At 35.3% G+C, this 19,677-nt stretch overlaps 3 protein-coding genes, 1 non-coding gene and 1 pseudogene across 5 annotated transcripts; 2 read left to right on the forward strand and 3 right to left on the reverse strand.

The window, feature by feature from the left end:
- The first annotated feature begins 340 nt into the window (after positions 1-340).
- Positions 341-4,080, forward strand: LOC116144281 (ankyrin repeat and SAM domain-containing protein 6). Its single transcript, XM_031429751.1, has 6 exons — positions 341-713; positions 1,335-1,396; positions 1,496-1,767; positions 2,224-2,298; positions 2,419-2,481; positions 3,778-4,080. The coding sequence occupies exons 1-6, from the start codon at positions 604-606 to the stop codon at positions 3,820-3,822; spliced, it is 627 nt and encodes a 208-aa protein (XP_031285611.1). The 5' UTR covers positions 341-603; the 3' UTR covers positions 3,823-4,080.
- Positions 4,081-5,862: 1,782 nt separating this feature from the next.
- Positions 5,863-7,145, reverse strand: LOC116144194 (annotated as a pseudogene).
- A 524-nt stretch (positions 7,146-7,669) lies between these two features.
- On the reverse strand, positions 7,670-13,555 carry LOC116144225 (GPI transamidase component PIG-S). The gene is made up of 13 exons (XM_031429674.1): positions 13,385-13,555; positions 12,638-13,310; positions 12,233-12,317; positions 12,018-12,107; positions 11,758-11,831; positions 10,598-10,682; positions 10,412-10,501; positions 9,914-10,044; positions 9,636-9,717; positions 9,506-9,553; positions 8,854-8,926; positions 8,629-8,732; positions 7,670-8,008 (listed from the first exon to the last, which is right to left on the reverse strand). Exons 1-13 carry the CDS (start codon positions 13,539-13,541, stop codon positions 7,889-7,891), a joined length of 1,812 nt encoding a protein of 603 aa, XP_031285534.1. The 5' UTR covers positions 13,542-13,555; the 3' UTR covers positions 7,670-7,888.
- Positions 13,556-13,654: 99 nt separating this feature from the next.
- Positions 13,655-13,727, forward strand: TRNAK-UUU. The gene has a single exon. It is a non-coding gene; the product is annotated as a tRNA-Lys (tRNA).
- An 899-nt stretch (positions 13,728-14,626) lies between these two features.
- Positions 14,627-19,393, reverse strand: LOC116144224 (probable methionine--tRNA ligase). Of its 2 annotated transcripts, XM_031429673.1 has the most exons (15): positions 19,343-19,393; positions 18,788-18,991; positions 18,551-18,695; positions 18,008-18,161; positions 17,675-17,830; positions 17,282-17,512; positions 17,017-17,160; positions 16,496-16,586; positions 16,217-16,323; positions 16,027-16,141; positions 15,675-15,793; positions 15,487-15,552; positions 15,246-15,374; positions 15,015-15,158; positions 14,627-14,904 (listed from the first exon to the last, which is right to left on the reverse strand). In XM_031429673.1, the coding sequence occupies exons 2-15, from the start codon at positions 18,921-18,923 to the stop codon at positions 14,770-14,772; spliced, it is 1,872 nt and encodes a 623-aa protein (XP_031285533.1). In that variant the 5' UTR covers positions 18,924-18,991; positions 19,343-19,393; the 3' UTR covers positions 14,627-14,769. The 2 variants fall into 2 exon arrangements, with proteins under 2 accessions (XP_031285533.1, XP_031285532.1); XM_031429672.1 differs by lacking the exon at positions 19,343-19,393 and having other exon boundaries at positions 18,788-19,076.
- Positions 19,394-19,677: the final 284 nt, after the last annotated feature.

Consider the following 19,677-nt stretch of genomic DNA (forward strand, 5'->3'; position numbering starts at 1 on the left):
AATATTTTATTTTATTTTAAACCTTTAATTTTACATAACATATATTTTTTGCAATATACGGATAATTATTATTATGTAGAGGCAACTTTCCTTAAGACAGGAATTAAAAAAATTATAACTTATTACAATGTAGAGTTTATTCTTATTTATAACTATCCCAAATTAGAACTAAAATTTTGTATGAATATGTAAAGTTTATTCCTATATAGAGTATCAGTATAGAGAGGTTTTACTGTACTAGGTTAAAATATTTATTAAAAATAAAATTACAAAACGGTGCGTATCAGTTGATTATTGCTCGCAGTTTTAAGAGTAAAGCGTCCCTTTCTTTAACATCCACGTCTCGAAAGCGGAGCAATGCATTAATCCAATTTCTCCAATTGTTGCCGTTGTCGGTGTGAACTCTGGAACAGTTCAGCTGCTAATAAGTTTCACCACTCACTCAAAATCCCTATAACAAAATTATTTATTCTGCATTACGTTTTAGCACATATTGGATAAGGGTTTTATGTCTTTCTCCCTCTAGAATCTCAATTTCATGTGCACTTGTTACCCCAATCAGCTTTAGGGTTCCTGTTAGGGTTTGAGTTTAAAGATACGAAGATGTACGCTGATCGAGTGGAGGCTGCAGCTAAGAGGTCAGTTAAGGACCGTCTAAACGGCAATTCCATCCTTGACGACTCTACTCGCAGGCGATCAATCACTGGCAAAAGGTTCGTTTTCTTTCTATTCAGAGCCATTATATGTCGGGCTATTTAACTTCACCTGTATTTAAGCAATTAGTCCATTTTTATGATAATGACCTGATCTTATTCTAAAAATACTATAGAATGATTACAAGTTGCTTTGTTTATTTTGATATTGCCTTTAGGAGTGACCATTTGACTTGATTTTACTAGTTTACAGGTGATATGTTGTCTAATTTGCCCCATGCATCAGATAAGTGCAAAAACTTAGAAGTGATAGGTCATATATTGGAAGGCCTTGTAGTTCTCTTAGATTGTCTACGATTTAGGACCAGATGTGGATCAGACTAGAATTAAGAAAGATGCCAGTCGCTTTTTTTTTTTCCTTTTTTTTAATTCTGAGTATTTATTTTAGAAAAGGAAAAAAAAAAAACCCAGCGAATTGGTCTTCTTCTTTCTTCATAAAATTTGTTCTTAATCCTACTTAGTAAGTTACCTAGATGCCTAAATTGTAATCTCTTATCTTTTGCTGTATGATGAATTTACAAATTTTAGTTGTTTCTTCTTATTAGCAAAATTGGTTCTTCACTTACAATCTTGAGGTCAAATTGATGTTTATAACTCAAAACATGATATTCTGTTTTGCAGGTTGAGGCAAGATGACAAGTGGGAACATGATCTTTATGACAATGATGAACGTCAAATTTCAAGTATGGATTGATTGTGAAACAATACTAAAAATTGCTACTATTCTTGAATGCGACTATATGATCTCTAATTGATTTTGACTGTGTTAATGGCTTGTGAAGATCGCATAGTTGGTGTCCGAGATCTTCGTTTAAAGCTCCAAAAGAAAAGTGTACAACAAGTATCTCAAGGTGGAAAGAGTACTTTTTCAGGTGTGCGAGATCTTCGTGAAAAGTTATCTGGGACAATGAATTCGCAACCACTGAACTCTGATCCGCCAAAACCATATTTGCTGGCTGCTAAACCGTCCCGAAAGAGTGTTGCTGTTGAAGCTCCCGAGACAGACACCAAAAGAGTTGCTGATCCAACTCTGAGAAAGAAAGTTCAGCAGAAGGCATAAATTCTGTTTCCTTTTAATATTAATTTTCAGCATTCACTACTAAGTTGTTAGGATGACTGCTGCTTTAGGTCAGTTTTATGTGCAATTTTAGGTTACAGTTTCTGGCCAAAATTCCTTGAGAGTCAAACATAATCCTGTCTATTATTGTATTACGAAGGAATTGCATGACAGTTCATGTGCATTATTTGCTAATACATGGGTGGTTATGTTTGCATCTGTACATGCAGTATACAATAGTGTTTTATATATGTTGTTACTTAGTAATTACTAATGAACAGTTTATACTGTCTTTACACCTAAATTTCTTTGAGTAGAAAAGAATCTTTCTTTTCATGTTATAATGATTTAAATATAAGTAATGATCCCTGCAGTACATTATCTGCATGTAAACAGGTGCAGTAATTATTAATGCTGCTTTTTAGTTTCTAAGCCCTGCTTCTTTTCATGCAGGCTGAGACATCGGTTGATGGATTTTTGCGGTCATTGGGTCTTGAGAAGTATTCCATTACTTTTCAAGCCGAGGAAGTATGTAAATCTAAGGCATTCTCCTAGATTGTGTAAATTTGTTGATATTATTTGTTATTTCCAATTCATCACCCTATGGAATGTTATCTTATACTTTGTGACATGCTCCTGTTTCTGTAGGTTGATATGACGGCTCTTGTACACATGTCTGATGAGGACCTCAAGGCTATAGGAATACCAATGGTAAATTTAAATTGGACTCTCAGCTGCAACATGTGTGGTTTTGTAATTCCAGTACAGCAATTATATGATACGAGCAAATTCCATTCTAGATATATAATGGCTGAAAGTGAGAAAGAATTTGAGTTACCCTGTCTTTTGGTCATTCCTGGTCAATTGCTTAACATCTAGTTACAGCCAATCTCCCTTTCTTGAGCAGCATCTACCCGGTAATGCTTTCAATGCCTCCCTCCCACTCAAAACTATCCTCTTCAGTGGCTAGGCCCAGAAGACTCATTAAAGTAATTTAAGCAAATTCATGTCTCTTAAGATACAGGAATCTGTTTTCTGAAGAAGTCCTGCCTTCTTAAAGTTCCTGTTCTGGTATGTGATTGTATCACCAACTTTTGGGTGGTGGACCTGACCAAATTTTGGAAAGGTCTAATTCTTTTCTAAACATCATTTGATTGCTGTCTTGAAATACTGGCACTATGAACATATGTTCTATATCTTCCAGGTTATGATTATTTGTTTTCAAAGGTTTTGTCATGCTTATTTATACTATCTGAAAATTGTAATGGTAATACAAGAAAATTACATCCGTTTTACAGAAAGAGTAGTGAATTGAAAATCTCCTGGGATAGCTTCAATGGTTGGAATTTTGGTTTTAAAGATGCAAGGACTTATCTTAGGATTAAAAAATAGGACCATCTATTTTTTTTCTTTGAAAGGTACTGATAGTATCAACTTCTTTTCCTTTGTTGATAATATTTTGTTTGGTTTCAAGGATTTTTATTGTTTGTTAAATAAGCTGTGGATTGCTTGCTATACTTTCAGGGATGGCAATAGGGGAGGTTATAATGGGCCGGCCCGCCCTTGATCCATCTAAGCTGTAAACCTGCTTTGATACTCGGTTTGGTGGTCAAGTCTTTTAGTCATACGTTAGATACTTAAACATTTCTGTATGATTAGCTCTTCAGTGCCAGACGAGGTTTTTTTTTTTTTTAAAGTTAAAGCATGATTTCGTATACTAGATGCTTTGCATTTGTCTAAAATCACAGAGCTCTCAGTTTGTTGCTTACTATTTCTCCTTATAAGTGCGTTCCTTGGTCTTCTTTCTTTGTTCTTCATCAAGCTTGTACCTACCCAATTCCCTCCATACCCGAGTCTGTGCTACATCTGTTTGTATTTGTGCTTGTCTGTCATGAAAGATAAGGCATAGTTGACATCCATGGTGGTTGTGTCTTTATTGATGCCCTGTTCTCTCTTTTCTATCCTGATAATTAATAGAAGTTTTTAAATTCATTTTGGCGGTTTCAGGGTCCAAGAAAGAAGATACTGTTGGCACTGGAATCTAGAGGCTGACATTTTGGAATGTAGCTGGTTCTTAATGTTTGCGTAGATCTCAAAGTCTGAAACATGTTTTATTGGTCTTCAAATTTGTATACTTCGTGTTTTGGTTGATATGAGACTGCGCATAACATTTTCTCCTTTTATTTATTTATTATATTTTCCTCTATTTATCAGTTGTATGCTAAAAGTAGCTTTGACAAGATTGTCATCTATATGAAACTAAAGTGGAATTGATAGTTTGGGAATTAGTAGAAACTTTTAATTGATGAATTTACTGCCGCGTTATATTAGCTCGTTGCTGTTATTCTAATATTCAAAGTGTGGAGACTGATATTGTAGGCGTAGCATATGTGATGTGTTACGATGACTCTTTTACTGCCATGAATCCACATTCATGCATTCGATTTCATGGAAACAGAAAGTGTTAAAACTTCAGTGAAAAGACTTGATACAACCTCAGTGTTTCGTTTACTAGTTTCAATTACAAATACTATTAATTATTAAATACCTCCAAAACTAAGGGCGTTAATGAATCGTTTGTTCCATTATTTATCACTATTCTATCCTTATTCCAAATACAAATACAAGTTGGTTTATTTATTTTCAAAATCCGATCTTAAATTAAAAAAACTATTTTTAAACCCCCTTAGGTTTGTTAATTGACAAAAACACCTCAAACATTTTTTTTTATAAATTAACAAAAACACTCCTATCCATCCATAGTTGTCAGATTCCAAAAATCATCGTCGATGGTGGTCGGAATCTGTCACAACGGTGCACTATCGATCGGAACTGGTCGGTAATGCGTCGATCTGACCGTCAACCACGGCCAAAGAAATGGTCTTCGTTGACGATCAACGATAGCCAAGAGTTGGCCGTCGTTGATCGTCAATATTTTTGGATTTGGCATTTTCTAGCCGTCGATAGCCAAATTTGGCCTTTTTCGGCCGTCGACAGCCAAATCTGGCTGTTTTTGGCTAGATCTGTGGTGAATCTAACCGAAAAAGGTTAGATCAACGCATGACCGATCAAATCCAATCGATTATGAGCTGTAACGCCAGATTCTGACCAGATTTCAATAGTGGTGACAATAGTGGTGACTGAAATTTGACACTGTAGGTTAGTGAGAGTGTTTTTGTTATTTTACAAAAAAAATTATATATTAAGGTGTTTAGTTAAATTAACAAACCTAGCGGTTTTTTTATTAATTTTTAAATTTTACCTCATAATAATCATCAAACTCTACCTACCAATAATATTTCAAAAATTCTTACTCAAAATACTAAAACAAACATACTCCATTGCCATGTTATTCACAGGCAAAACAGCTTCGGACACCGATTATTTTGCACCAAAAATGTGTACCAGCTTACGTGTACCTAGACGCCTGATTTTTCTATAAATATTTTTCTAGTGAATGGCCGTCCATCAAATATGGATGACCGTTCATTCACATGGACTTTCATCCATATTATATGGACGGGGGTCCATATACGACGGACGGGCGTCCCCATTTAAAGGACGCCCGTCCATAAATAAAATACAATGAAAAAAATTTATAAACATTAGGGACAACCGTCCATCCATTATGGATGGCCGTCCATTACTTTTGGACGGACGCCCACAAATAATGGACGCCCGTCCTTTACCCAAATATGAAAATAAAAAACTTTGGGGACGGCCGTTTTAATTTTTGATGGTCTTCCCTTACGTTTGGACGGAATGGACGCCCGTCAATACTTTAAAAAAAAAAAAAAAAATTCTAAACAAAACTCTTCTTCTTCGTCTTCATTCCCCATCTCCTCTCTTTTTCTTCATCTTCATTCCCCATCTTGTCTCTTCTTCTTCATCTTTGTTTTATGAGATAAGCGTGCTAAATCCAAAGGCTCCAAAGCTCAGAAAACTCCAATGATAACGGCTATATAGCAATATAAAATAACCACTAACCAGCAGGAATAGGAGTCCGCTCAATGTTCGCAAACTTATTTCACACCATGACAAGGCAAAAGAAAAAGCAAATTACACACGAACAATTAAATTCTGCTATCATAATCATTCCTCTTCGGACTTGGCACTCTGAAGCCACTCAATAAATGGCTTCGAATTCTTCCAAACCAGAGTTTTTATTGCCACCAATCAGGCCCTGCTGGTACCACTCTAGTATAAACTCCCCTTCCAGCACATCCTTATCATACAGCGCTTTGAGAACCAATGCTACCTCCTTCACCACCTCAGGATTTGCCTTTCCAAAGAAAGACTCAATAGAGTGCAGGAGAACCATTTGGGATCCCTCCTCTTGGGTTGCAGCTGCCAGTTAGTTCTTTTTCAACACCTCTTTAACGAATCCCTTCTTAACACCATCAAAGAGAGCTGCAAACAAGGCGTTCATGATTTCTTGTGGAGTCCCAGTGAGTCTACTCAGGAACGATTTGAGTTGGCTAGCAGAAGAGCCCTTCTTCAGGCATTCCTTTATCTCATTGACAAGCCTTTCATGGGTATTAGTACCATTTGTTCCATTCTCATGTACCTTTCTTTCACGCTCCGGAGATTTCTTCACTGACTCCTATTATGAAAAAGAGTTATTTTTAATTGCATTTTTGGGTAAATACATAGGTACAATGTTTAAGCTCTCCCTGTTTTGCTTCTATAGTTTTCTGGGTTTTAGAGCCTTTGGATTTGACACGCCTATCTCATAAAACAAAGACGAAGAAGAAGAGAGAAAATGGGGAATGAAAACGAAGAAAAAGAGAGGAGATGGGAAACGAAGAGGAAGAAGAAGAGTTTTGTTTAGAATTTTTTTTTTTTTTTTTTTTAAAGTATGGATGAGCGTGTCCAAACGTAAGGGACATCCGTCCAAAATTTATGGACAACCGTCCCCAAAGTTTTTTTTTTTAATTTTCATATTTAGGTAAAGGACGGACGTCCATTATTTGTGGGCGCTCGTTTAAAAGAAATGGGCGGTCATCCCTAATGTTTATAAAATTTTTTTATTGTATTTTATTTATGGACGAGCAAAGGCCGTCTGTCCATGTGAGTGAACGACCGTCTCACTAAAAAAATATTTATAGAAAAATCAGACGTCTGGATACACGTAGGCTGGTACACATTTTCAATGCAAAATAATCGGTGTCCGTAGCTTTGTTGTATTCACAGGACATGAGACTCGATCACTCGAACTTGACGGACGGCCATTGCCATGTGAAGGAAGAACCAATGGCAGAAAAATAGAAAAAATTAAAATTATAACCAAACCTAAACTCGTGAAACTGAGCAAACCGAGACCCCAACATGTAACCGTAATTCGTTATAGCTTCAATCCCAACAGCAGAGACCATAGTAGGAGTTGAAAAAGGCAGCTACCAACCACCACGTGCAACGCGGAGCCACTGACCTGAGGCCGAAATTGGTAATTTTGGAGAGAGATGAGAGTGGAGAGTGGTGAAGGAATTTAGGAACCACCAGACGCGCGATCGGCGGTGGCTGTTAGTAATGGTTAAACTCGATTAGCTGGGTGGCTTTTAAGGCTGGCCTGTCGCGCCAGGCCATTGTACGACGGCGCGAGCCGTCACCTTTGGCTAACTCGGAATCGCCTCCCTCAGCCGCGATCTAACCTGTAATCGGTAGAATGTTGGATTGTTTAGTCTTTTGTTTTTGATTAATTAGCAGCTGTTTTCCATGTTTATAAGCCAAATACATGCATAATGAAATGAATAATACTACACATACATCATTCTCATACAACATTATGTGACAAGATATGATTGAATGAAAGTTTAATTTTAACTTTAAATTAGCCAATCATATCTTGCCACATAATGTTGTATGGAAAATGTTGTATGAAAATGATATATGTATAATAAAATTGGACATACTGGGATAAATTTACTCCATAAAAATGTAAACAACTACCCAGGCGCACTATTTCAAAACTTGGTACACTCTCAAGTCTACCAGCAATTTATCAACATCATCAAATCGTTGAAAAAATTTCTCATGTGAAATTACATGGCTGCTGACTGAATTCAGTTTGTTTCACGATAAGACATCTATTTCTCCAGTTAAAAGCTCAAGGAAATGATTAAGACACTGCCTTTTCTTTGGCTTTCCATGCCAAGTACTTGGCCTTTTCTTGCTTGTATCTTTTCCATTCTCTCAGGGCAGCAAGGAGAATATGCATCGAAACTGGCAAAAAGAAGGGCTGTGCAAACACATGTGAAAAAGCACATCATAACAGAATAGTCAACCAGAAAAAGGCATGTTATAAGAAAATATTCAATGAGTCACTCCAAGATTAACTCAAAGCCATTTCCTGTTAGTACTCTGTTTTTCTAAGGTAACAGTTCAGTAATTGGGTATGTTCAAATTTTACATGCACAAGAAAGTAAAAAGAACTGCCACGCTTAAAGATCAAAAAAATTTGGACTCAAGCAGCATGACTTGACTTTTTGAAGATAAACAAGTTTGGCCACATTTTGAACCTAATGGGAAGCAAAAGGATAGTTGCTCTTAATTAAAAGGGTTTTTATAAAATAACAATAAATACATTCAAGTATATTTCTCTTGATGCAATAGGTTCTAAAACTTCCATTTAGCTCAGGAGTTCTTCCTCATTTTCATTCCACACCATTAATGATCAATATGAAGAAAAATGAAATTATTACTGATCATGCAAAGCTTTTTACTTATCCATGGTAATGCAAACTAGATTTGAGTACATGCAATCTTTTGATATTATCTATTGAGTATTTATCTATACTTAAGTTGTTTATATGGTTTCCCCATGACTTAACCAGGACAAAATGGTTTTGAGAAACTAACCGAGTAGACTGCAAAACAGTGCTCAAATGAGTAGTAACTGACGGACATAATAGACGGGTGAAAAAAAGCATCCTCTGCCAGAGACCTTGCTTCCCTTGAAGAAACTGATGAAAGTGATGGTATAAAATTTGTTAGGCTCATTCGTTGCTGATAGGAAATGTGGAGGCAGTCTTCAAAATTGAAGCCCAAAACAAATGAGAACCTAAAAGTAGAAGAGAAACATACTGGCTGAAGCTTCATAAACCCCTAAAGAGGCATTATTCTGAGCCAGTTTTGCTGCCTTGAGAGAAAATTTAACCTTATCATGGAGATCACACAGATAAACATGCAATTAGCTCCTTGACCATGTCAGAACAAAAACTTGAAAGATCAAGCTCTCATAAATAAACCAAAATTGCAGGGATTCAAACATAACAAGAATAATAGCTCAGACCAAAACTCAAGTAAACTTAGCTCCTATAGAGTTTAGACATAGAATATTACATCTTGACAACTCAATCCGGGCAACAATCTAAATTCACATGCAACTAAAACCCTAGGTAATGAAGAAAGGACAATGTGCAATTAACTTAGAATTATAGATCACAAAGTAACCTAAAATCTGATTCAGCAAAAGTAAAGGACAATAAACAATGATATTTTCTGCATCAATCATAAGAAATATATGTTTGCTTTGTATTTTTATTTAATCTATAATTCCATTGCTCTTAACTAGCAATTTCTTTTTTCTCTTCATTTCTTTTTATATTTACTCCCAAAAGATTGGAACACATGTTTAACAGTTAAACATGTAATAAATTCCTAATTGTCTAAACTCATGGATCAGATTCAAAATTCATATAGCCATTCAATCAACAAAGCCATCTTGACAACTCACCTGTTTTCCTATTTCATCCATAATAATCATCCTTGGAAGTGATTGAACCTGAAAAATCAAGTTCATCATACTTGCATCAGAAATGCTGGCTAAATGAGAGGGAGAGTTATTTTATTAATGCTGCAAATACCAATCTAGAAAGGGACCCAAGTGTTGTGGCACATGAATGAAGATTAAAGCATGAATGCTGCCGTGACAGGACATCCAATTCCCTACAGAAAAACAAAAAAAAATAATAATAATAAGAATAAGAATAAGAATAATATATTGACTGCACTCAACTGCCTTCAAAATTCCTCTTAACAATATTGTTTTGTAAAGCATATGCATGAGATCAACTGCAATCAACATTACACTTGCTAAAAAAATTTAATATGAAAAAATTATATGAGCAGGTGTTATCCTTACCATTCTGTGAAGCCTCTTTCACTGGGTAAAAGGTGAAACTTGTCTGATGCACCTACATACAGGTTGTCAGATTTAAGACCAAAAAGCTGCCGGAACTGCCCCATGAAAACTTCAAATACCTCCCGAAGATCCTGTTTCTCAATATGCATGCATCAATTTTAAGAAAATTAAAATCAACTACTGGAAATGGATTTCTAGTTATTTAAAGATATGTGTGTGTGTGTGTGTGTGTGTGTGTGTGTGTGTGTGTGTGTGACAAATAATATAGTCTGATCAATCAGGCATATATAGTACCATATTATTCAGTAAGCTTAAAATATATTTTACACTTGTTTTTCCTTCTAAACTTAGCAGAAATCATAGTATAACAATAAATTATGAATAAATCCAACAAAGCTAAGCTCTGGTAAGCTTCCATACAGAATTGAAAAGTTAAAGCTCATTTAAGAAATGATATTAGAATGATATACTCAAAATCACCATGGATAAACATCTAACCTCAGGGGACATTTTATGCCTGGCAGTATGCTTACTTTCAGAATCTTTTAAACAGCTTTGAGGGTTCCAGACAATAACACCTCCCCACATCTATAAGTTCTCATCATAAATGTTTTAGCATTAGAAATTTCATAATTATATTAAATGGAAAACGATGAATATCATAATAATGAAAATATAACTTACTGGGGATATAAAACCATTTGTACTAGAAATTTCTCCATTTGGAAGCTGTAAGAGAAGAGGGCACTCCTTTGCAGATGGTATATATCTGGAAGCACAGGGAAGGAAAGCTGATATGATGAACTTTGAAATGAGATAAATATTCTTCTTATAAGTGATAACATACTTTCAGCATCTCTCTCATTAACAAATACTAAACAAATTGAGAAAGCACTTGAAGATGATGAAATTTAAAAAAAAAAAAAAAAAGACAAAAATGTCTTGAATATATAGCCCACTTATATAGACAACTATTAACATGATGCAAAATCTACTCTTTCATAGAGCTCAAAACCCATCCAAAGAAACTGATAGGAACCCACTTCAATAACTCAACAATTTATGTTGGGCCATGGGTCTTTCATGGGCTTGGGTAGAACTCTCCTTGGAAAACCGGCTTGCCAAGGGAGGGTGCCCAAGCCTTTATAACCCACATGCTCACCCTTTTCCCTTTCAATGTGGAATCCTAACATTCCATCACGCTTCTGCAACCGACGTCCACGTCGGCCTCTTTACCCCTTAAGTGACTACGCGGATCCCCTTTTCCCTCGGGCCTCCATGCCTTTCTCGGGGTAGCAGTTCAGGCCCAAGGTCAGCCTACCACGCGTGCGCTACCATATAGGCGCAGGATCATGCTCTGATACCAATTGATAGGAACACACTTCAATAACTCAACAATTTGGGTTGGGCCATGGGTCTTTCATGGGCTTGGGACGAACTCTCCTTGGAAAATCAGCTTGCTAAGGGAGGGTGCCCAAGCCTTTATAACCCACATGCCCACCCTTTTCCCTTTCAATGTGGGATCCTAACAGAAACTTAGTCATAAGTCACTACCACATCCAATTAGAAGTGGTCCCATGACTGTCTTTATAAAGATCAATCGTACAAAAAAACAGAAGTTGCAAAATACCAGAGATGCTTTTGCCAGTGGCATCTGTGAAATTACAAAAGCATAAGAGAGAGAACAGAAATAAATTATATGAAGGTACAGCTGGTAAGCGTAATTTAGGCTATGTAGACACCATCATCCATTCATATCAATTCAATAAAATCATGCTATAGCAACTGGACTTATACATTAATACGAATAACTAGATAAATGAAGAATGAGTTAAAGGATATACACCACAAATTGCAATATCTTTGATCGCCCGCCAGCTGCAATTGAGGTATCTAGATGCCACTCATTTGAATTTACCTATTGAATGTCAATAGTAACATTATTAGTAAAAAGAATAAAATCTGTACTTATTAAAGCATGATAATGATAAAAACCATTCTTGTATGTGTGTATGTGTGTGTGCATGGCATTTGTTTAACATTAACATAGTTCCAATATTTCCAGTAAACTTTCAGAAATAACAGGTCAAGAAAAGAAACATACAAAGAAAGGAAGATCCTTAGTATTAAAGATGTAGCTCTTCTTCTTTTCATCCCAATATGAAAATGACGATTTTGGTGTATGGTATAAAACCTAAAAGTGAGAAGAAAGAACAAAACTGAAACCACTGTCAAAAGCACATAAAGGAATATAATACCAAATAATGAACAAATTAAAAATAAAAAACATACATTAAAAAAGGTGGAAAGAAATATTACCTGACTTTCTACACCTATGTTCGCAATGGGTCCCAAAACTTCAATTATAGGGGTCAACAGAGTTTCCTCTATTCTTTGGAAATCCCTACAGACACAAGGGGATAGAAGATGAAAATTTGCTAGAAAACTATTTGAATTTAAGTTCAAACATGTTTGTGGTATCCCATCCAAGCTTCTTGGTATATCGTAGAATGATTTGACTTTTTCCATTAAATAAAACAAATAAGTATTTTAACTACACAGTGAATTATCCAATTGAAAACTATATTTTAAGTCATGAGTGACAATCCATTTCAGATTTTTCTTATTCTTCCTGATTTAATCATAATATACGGCACTTAAACTAGAACCACAATACACAAAAGCATATTGAAGAAGACAGATGATAAAGAACAAGAATCATACCAATCATAAACCCAATCATTGGGTTCAGCATTGAGCAAATTAAATGAAAGCACAATCCTGCCATCAGCACCCACTGGCATAAACTCCTCGTGAATCAACCCTTTCTCCCTCCCTCCATTCACAAACACCTTCACAAATATCTCCGCAACTTTCGACACAACTTCTGCCTCCTCCTCATCAACCCTCCCAACAATCCACCCATGTCTATACTTCCCCACCACTGCCCTAACTCCCTCTCCAACTCCATCCCCATTCACCACCACCATACTATAAACATTCTTCCTTTTCAGAACCGACTCCAAAAACTCATCAACATCTTCATCATTCTTATGTTTCCCGTTACTATCGAAATCGACGACATTGATGGTGCCACATCGGTAGAGATCATCAGTTAAATTTGTTTGAACACACTGAGAATTGGAGTCAACGGTGACAGAGAGGCTGAGGTTATTAGTACAGGAACCGCATTGGGAGGGGTTGGAGGTGAGTTTGGTAATTTGGTTAAGAATCGAAAGTTGGAGATGGTTAGGATTGAGATTTGAATTGAAGTTCAAAAGTATAGCTTGAAACCGGCATGGGAATAACAAAGATGGATTTGATTCCATTTCCGATATTTCGGTAAATGGAAGCGAGGAGCGGTAGATTTCCACCGATTTCCATAAGAACGGAAAACCTGAATGGAATTATAATAACAATTAAATAAAGCGTAAAGTAAATGTATATATAAGTGAATGTCATGATTATTACCTAGGAGGAAGGAGAATAGGACGGATAGTGTCAGGAAAAGCCGCTTCTTCCCAGGTTTGGTGGTGCGCACGCTTTTGAGGTCCAGTTCCGATGATTCAACGGTTTCTTTAGCTTTATTATCGGAAGGTTCCGATATTTCGTGTGAGATTTCCGACATTTTTCAAGTTCTGAAGCTCGTTTTCAGTTGAGCTCGGGCCCTGTTCACTGTTATTTAAATTAGACACAAATTGAATAATTTAAAAGTATTACTTTTACCAATTAAAAACCAGCGCCGTCTTAGCTCAGCCGGTAGAGCGCATGGCTTTTAACCATGTGGTCGTGGGTTCGATTCCCACAGACGGCGATTGTCTGTTTTTTTCTTTTTTGGTGTTTATTAATTTTTATTTTTCATGATTTTGATTTATTTTTTTGTTGATCCATTTTGATTTATTTTTCATAATTTTGATTTTTTAATTTACGTGAGGAAGTATGTTTTGATTTTGATATATTTTTCATGATTTTGTGAGAAAGGTAGTTCTCATGTTCATAGTATATGGGCATTTATTAATTTTAATATATTTTTTTTAGTAATACTACAGTTATAAAAAAATTTTACAACGATGTCTATACAAAATAATGTGGTGGAAAATACATGAAAGAATATTTTTCCTTTCATTTTTTGTCATATCACTTTATATAAAAATCTTTGTAAGATTTATTTATAATATAGTATTATTGATATTTTTTGTGATTTTGATTTTTTTTATTTAGAAAAGTACTTATTCATGTCATACTGTAAATTTTTTTTTTTTTTTAATGATTTTGATTTATTTATTTATTTCAGATAGTACTATTCATGTTTATAGTGGTTTTTTTTTTTTTTAATTATACTTTAGAAGAAAAGTATTTGTTGATTTCATTTTTTTTAATTTATGTGAAAAAAGTACTTAGTCATGCGTTCATAGTCAACTTTTGAGTGATATGTTTTTTATTTATGAGAAAAGTATATTCATGTTCATAATCAACCTTAATTGATATGTTACACAGAATCACAAGTGGGATCCCAAGACATATAAAAATAGAAAAATGATATCCTTATAAAGACTCATACAAAGAGGGTTACAAAGTGACATCATTCAGAAGAAAAAAACAAAGAAAAAATGGAAAAAAAGAAAGAGAGAGAGAGAAATCATGAAAATCAAGGGTGAGGATTGTCTTTGTATACCCCCTTTGTATGTGTCTTTGTAAAACTAGCATTGCTCGTAAAAATAAGCAGATCATCTCTCATACATTTTGTACTAATCACATGTTTACTTTGGTTTCATACATAATAAACTGCAACATAATTGCTTCGTCTTACTCTAACAAGACAATACAAATGATGTTTTATTTCCCAAAGTGCTAAATCAATCTGATGGTGCAGAGATTTTTGTTTTCTTCAATTTTTCTGTTATCTTCTTCGCTTCAGCTTGTGTCTTTACAGCTCTATCAGCTTGACTTCCAGCAAACTTCTCCCTCAGTAACTTCACATCCTCATCTTTCTGTATATCATAAACAGTAATAATTGCTAAGACTCAGCAATTAGTTGGCAGAAAAATATGCTCATATTAAGAGGAACAAACAAACAAGTTGAATTGAAGAAAGTTTATACCAGTTCCTTAAATAGTGGGGATGGTGTCCCAATTCGATGACCAACAGGTAGAAGCTCCCAAGGCTTTCTTGCCCTCTCAAGACCTCCAGTTTCATCAGAAAGTGAAAATTGTTTATCAATTGGAAAATTAAGCTGTTTCAGTACCTTGACAGTTCAAAAGAAATGCATTAGAATCACCAAGAACATTATTAGTTTCAGAATGTTATGACATGAAATGTAGAGAATGCTTACCTCAAGAGAAAATGAAGGCATGAAAGGTTCTAACAAACATGCTAGAAGATACACTAGCCCCACTGAAGTTCTCATAACAACAGAGCAGGAAGCTTTATCTTCATTGTAAAGCTTCCAGAACTGGCTCTCCTGAATACCATATCAGAAAGTTCAAGAAATGAACATTAATAAAGATAAAAACGATTACTAACATACTCATGCATTCATGAATTAAGCATTAACCGAGTTTTGATGGACTTACTTGAAGATATGCATTCCCCTCACTAGAGATGCTCATTCCAATTCTCAGTCCTTGTTTTAGTTTAACCTATGTCCAAAACGGATACTTCCCTTATTTAGAAATGAATACAGCACAAAGAGTTTTCACATGACTCTGAGGACTATAATTGAATTACAACAGGCGATATTTGTCATGTTTAAATTAATCACCTTCTCCATGGCTTCTATGTATTGGTCAACGTAGTTTCCAAGTTTTTCAGCTAACACCTTTGTTAAGGGGTGTAAATCTGCCTCTGGAGCATCAGGAACGACAGATCCATATCCTCGTCCTGATTTTATAATGAAATGATTGCAGATAACCAACTTATATGTAAGGAAAGATTTTATAAACCAAAAGATTCAAAGTGTAACAAGTAAAACAATACTAGACTACAGAGAAGGAAAGTCAAATGCCCTAATCTCCCACCTAACCAGACATCAATGTCTTGAACAGAACTGAATATCTGCAAATATTATTTTAGAAAGGACTGAAGGACTTAATGTCTCGAGGCAGCTAACTAACCTGGAGGTTTGACAATGAAGCTCAGTACTCGATTAACAAAATTGCCCAAATTATTCAGCAACTCACTATTTAATTTTGCTTGGAAGTCCTCCCATGTAAACAGTGTGTCTGAGACCTAACAAAACAAATTCATCTGCATCAGCAAGTAGAAACTAAAGCTGTAATTAAATGCTGCCTCTATTGAACTCACCTCTGGCCTGTTAGTTAGCAAATAATATCTCCACACTTCAGAAGGGATATTTGTATCTTTGGCATCATTGCCAAAAACTCCTACTCCCTTGCTCTTGGAGAACTTTCCTGTAGTATCATGCAATATATTCTGAATAGACTATCTACAAAATGTATCTTATTGAAGAACCAAAATATCATAGTCTCATAGCTTAAAAAAATTGGATGTTTCCGGCCCCCAACGACCATGACTATGAGGAAATATTATTAGGCAATTTTACTTTTAAGACAACCGCTATACCTGCTTCATAGTTTAAGTACTCTGTAACACTAATGCTCTTCATTAGCGTCCAGTTTTCTCCAGTCCCAAGAAGTGTGGACGGAAACATCACCTAGAATCAGAAATTCAAGCAAACAACTATCTCAAATAAATCAAACTCCAAGTTAGCATATAAATACGATAACATTTACCAACCTATACGTATACAAGCCTCTAGCAGATTCATTAGTTTAACTATTTTGTTTGCATCAACCATTTATCTCTCAACTATATAGAAAACCTAGATTAATAAACGTTATGACCATAACGAAGGTTGGAAGGTGTGGTTTTTTTGGGTATATCATTTGTCTATTGTGAGTTAATTAGTTTCAAGAGGTGGATTCTCAAAGTTGCTTTGTATATTACCTTTAATTACTTAAAACACTATCATGGATCGATTAGTATTCCCCTGGTACAATTCTTCCCATATTCCTTTAGTGAAACTCAAATTAGCAGTTCTAGTAAGAAGAAAACAATCACAGAAATTAAGAGAAAACTCTTACAGTGTGGAATGGTACATTGTCCTTTCCCATAAATTGATATAGCTCCACATTTTCAGGGTTCTTCCACCATTTCTCCCAATCAGAAGTATAGCATGAAGTAATAGAGATATAACCAATAGGCGCATCAAACCATACATAGAAGACCTAAAAATTATGTGATTGGAAAAGTTTGATCAATCAACTTTAAACAAGATTAGAATACTAAATTTCTGTGGTTGAATTGCAAGAGAAGGGCCAATCTCAGGTATCTAAATTTTATGCCAACCTTATCCTTAAATTTTTCATGTGGAACAGGAACACCCCACTTAAGATCCCTGGTAATACAGCGAGGTTTCAGCCCTTCTTTGAGCCATGCATATGTAGCTTGCACAGCATTCTGGCTCCAAGATCCAGCAACTGACATGTTATTGATATATTCTTCCAATTTATCTTTAATCAGTGGGAGCTCCAGAAACAAGTGGTTCGTATCACGAATTCTTGGAGTCATCTGACATACCTGTTGATAATACAAGCTTGTGTTTGAACAAAACATATGTTTGACACTTATGTTTCAGAATTATGATTAGCAGAATCAATAATAATGTTAAATCAACAAATTCTTTTGAGAACTCATCATAGGAACAGGTTAGAATTGTATAAATGAGAGGGGTATGTGTACCTTGCATCTGGGATCTATAAGTTCTGTTGGATTCAACAGTTTTCCGCACTTTTCACATTGATCTCCCCGTGCAGAATCATAATTGCAGCCAAGTGTTGGGCAGGTGCCTCCCACAAGCCGGTCAGCTAAGAATCGTTCACATGCATCGCAGTAAAGCTGCAACAATTTTCAAATCCAAGTTCATGAAAGAGTAATTTAGCTCCAGGTTAGTAGATAAGCAGATTTTTTGCCAAGAAAAGATATGAGAACATTAATCATTGAACTTTGAATTGCAGGAACATTTTTATGAACCCATAAACCAAAACAGCATCTTTTCGTTGCCTAACTACTTACCTGCTGCATTTTATTTTCAGAAAGCCAGTTGTTTTCCAACAATTTCTTGAAAATTGCTTGGCAAACTTCCGTTTGCTGAGGAGTTGATGTGCGTCCAAATTCATCAAAACTTATATTAAACCAATTGTAAACTGCTTTATGTATTGCATAATATCTGCACAGGCAGGAAGCACAAGGTAAAAGAAATGGACTGAAATTGTTTAAACCATTAGAACAAGTGGAATAACCTATTCTTAACTTCAACATGATGCTAAAGCAACTTAACAAGGAACAGAAGACATATGTATGTATAGGATTAACATAGCCATAACTTGTCAATCAAAGAAGTAATCAAGAAACAGAACAACATCTTCAAGAAATCAAAAATGGACATACCCCAAACTATGTTAACTTTATATCTCTACACCATTGACCATATATATTTTCTAAATCAGTCATACCAGTCTTATAGTTCATGAACCAAAAAAGCAAGTGTCAATATCAAACCTTCAAAGAAAAAATTGCCTTAAAAGAGTAGATGCGTGTATATGTATAAGAACTCACTTATCGCAAATCTGTTGCGGGGAACAATTCTCCTCCAAAGCCTTAGTTTCAGTGGCCGTACCATACTCATCAGTTCCACATATGTAAATAACATTATAGCCACGGAGTCGGCAGTAGCGAGCAAAAACATCAGCACTTAAAACGCCTGGTATATATGCAAGTGACGCAATTATGAGAAGAAGAAACAAGCAAATCAAAAAGAGAGGAACAAGGAAGTTTCTTAGTTTATTTACTTACTGCCAATGATGTTGCCAAGATGAGGAACGTTGTTGACGTAAGGCAAGGCGCTGGTTATTAGTATGTTTCTTTTTCCGGGTATTGGTACCTTTGCTTCCTTCTTATTTTTTTCACTCTCATGTTGTTGATCCTCCATAGAAACCACCACAGAGAGAGACAAGGTTTGTAAACGAGATTGTTTCAGCTTGCGACAGAGAGAAGTAACTGAAACACGGTATTTCAGAGGATTAGAGAAGTAACTAGCAAGAGACTTTGTAGTTGAGACGTTATAATCAATTCTCATAAAAGATTTATAACATTAAAATTCATAGATTTTAGTATATAGTTCTCTTAAACAAGATTAGTATGTAGAAAGCAAGTAGGGTTTTGATTCCCCAAACTTTCACTTATGAATATCAACGGTTTTAAGAAATGGTAATTGGAACATATCATGACTAATAAATTCAGAATTTATGCAATTCTTTTTTGAATTTCTATACTAAATTCATCATATTTTTTTTCTTGAATTATTATTTCATCTAAAGGCGGAAAAGATTAGTGATATGTGATACTTACAAATGCTTGAGCAGAGAAGTAATGAAAGTATTCTCTTGACGTAAGTATTCGTCTCTTTTGAATGGAAAATCTACCTGGGTTTGTCACTAGTTAAAGGAGGAAGTGGGAAGAGTCAGATCAGAATCAGAATCAGAATCCACCTACCACTTAATTAATTAGCAGCAACTCAGCGGAAAAGAGGAAGCGAGTGGAACATGAATATGTTCAACCACAGCACAATAAGAAGAAAAGAAAGAGCTACAACACCTGCTTGCCACGGGAATCTATAATTAATGATTGGAATGGAATGTAAACTTTAACCTCTTAGCAAAGATGGAATTTTATTAGGCATAATG

This window comes from Pistacia vera, unplaced genomic scaffold (genome assembly GCF_008641045.1).
Source record: "Pistacia vera cultivar Batoury unplaced genomic scaffold, PisVer_v2 Contig44, whole genome shotgun sequence".
Classification (NCBI taxonomy): domain Eukaryota; kingdom Viridiplantae; phylum Streptophyta; class Magnoliopsida; order Sapindales; family Anacardiaceae; genus Pistacia; species Pistacia vera.

Excerpts from the sequence above, each read along its gene's own strand:
- LOC116144224 (XM_031429672.1), bottom strand. The coding sequence starts at position 19,070 with ATGAGAATTGATTATAACGTCTCAACTACAAAGTCTCTTGCTAGTTAC. Across the intron at positions 15,553-15,674 it reads ACATAGAAGCCATGGAGAAG|GTTAAACTAAAACAAGGACT; the intron begins GTGATTAATTTA and ends TTTTGGACATAG. Across the intron at positions 15,159-15,245 it reads TGCCTTCATTTTCTCTTGAG|GTACTGAAACAGCTTAATTT; the intron begins GTAAGCATTCTC and ends TGAACTGTCAAG.
- LOC116144281 (XM_031429751.1), top strand. The coding sequence starts at position 604 with ATGTACGCTGATCGAGTGGAGGCTGCAGCTAAGAGGTCAGTTAAGGAC. Across the intron at positions 1,768-2,223 it reads GAAAGAAAGTTCAGCAGAAG|GCTGAGACATCGGTTGATGG; the intron begins GCATAAATTCTG and ends CTTTTCATGCAG. Across the intron at positions 2,299-2,418 it reads TTACTTTTCAAGCCGAGGAA|GTTGATATGACGGCTCTTGT; the intron begins GTATGTAAATCT and ends CTGTTTCTGTAG.
- LOC116144225 (XM_031429674.1), bottom strand. The coding sequence starts at position 13,541 with ATGTCGGAAATCTCACACGAAATATCGGAACCTTCCGATAATAAAGCT. Across the intron at positions 10,683-11,757 it reads AAGATATTGCAATTTGTGGT|ATATATACCATCTGCAAAGG; the intron begins GTATATCCTTTA and ends CTGTGCTTCCAG. Across the intron at positions 8,009-8,628 it reads ACTGTTTTGCAGTCTACTCG|CCCTTCTTTTTGCCAGTTTC; the intron begins GTTAGTTTCTCA and ends GTGTTTGCACAG.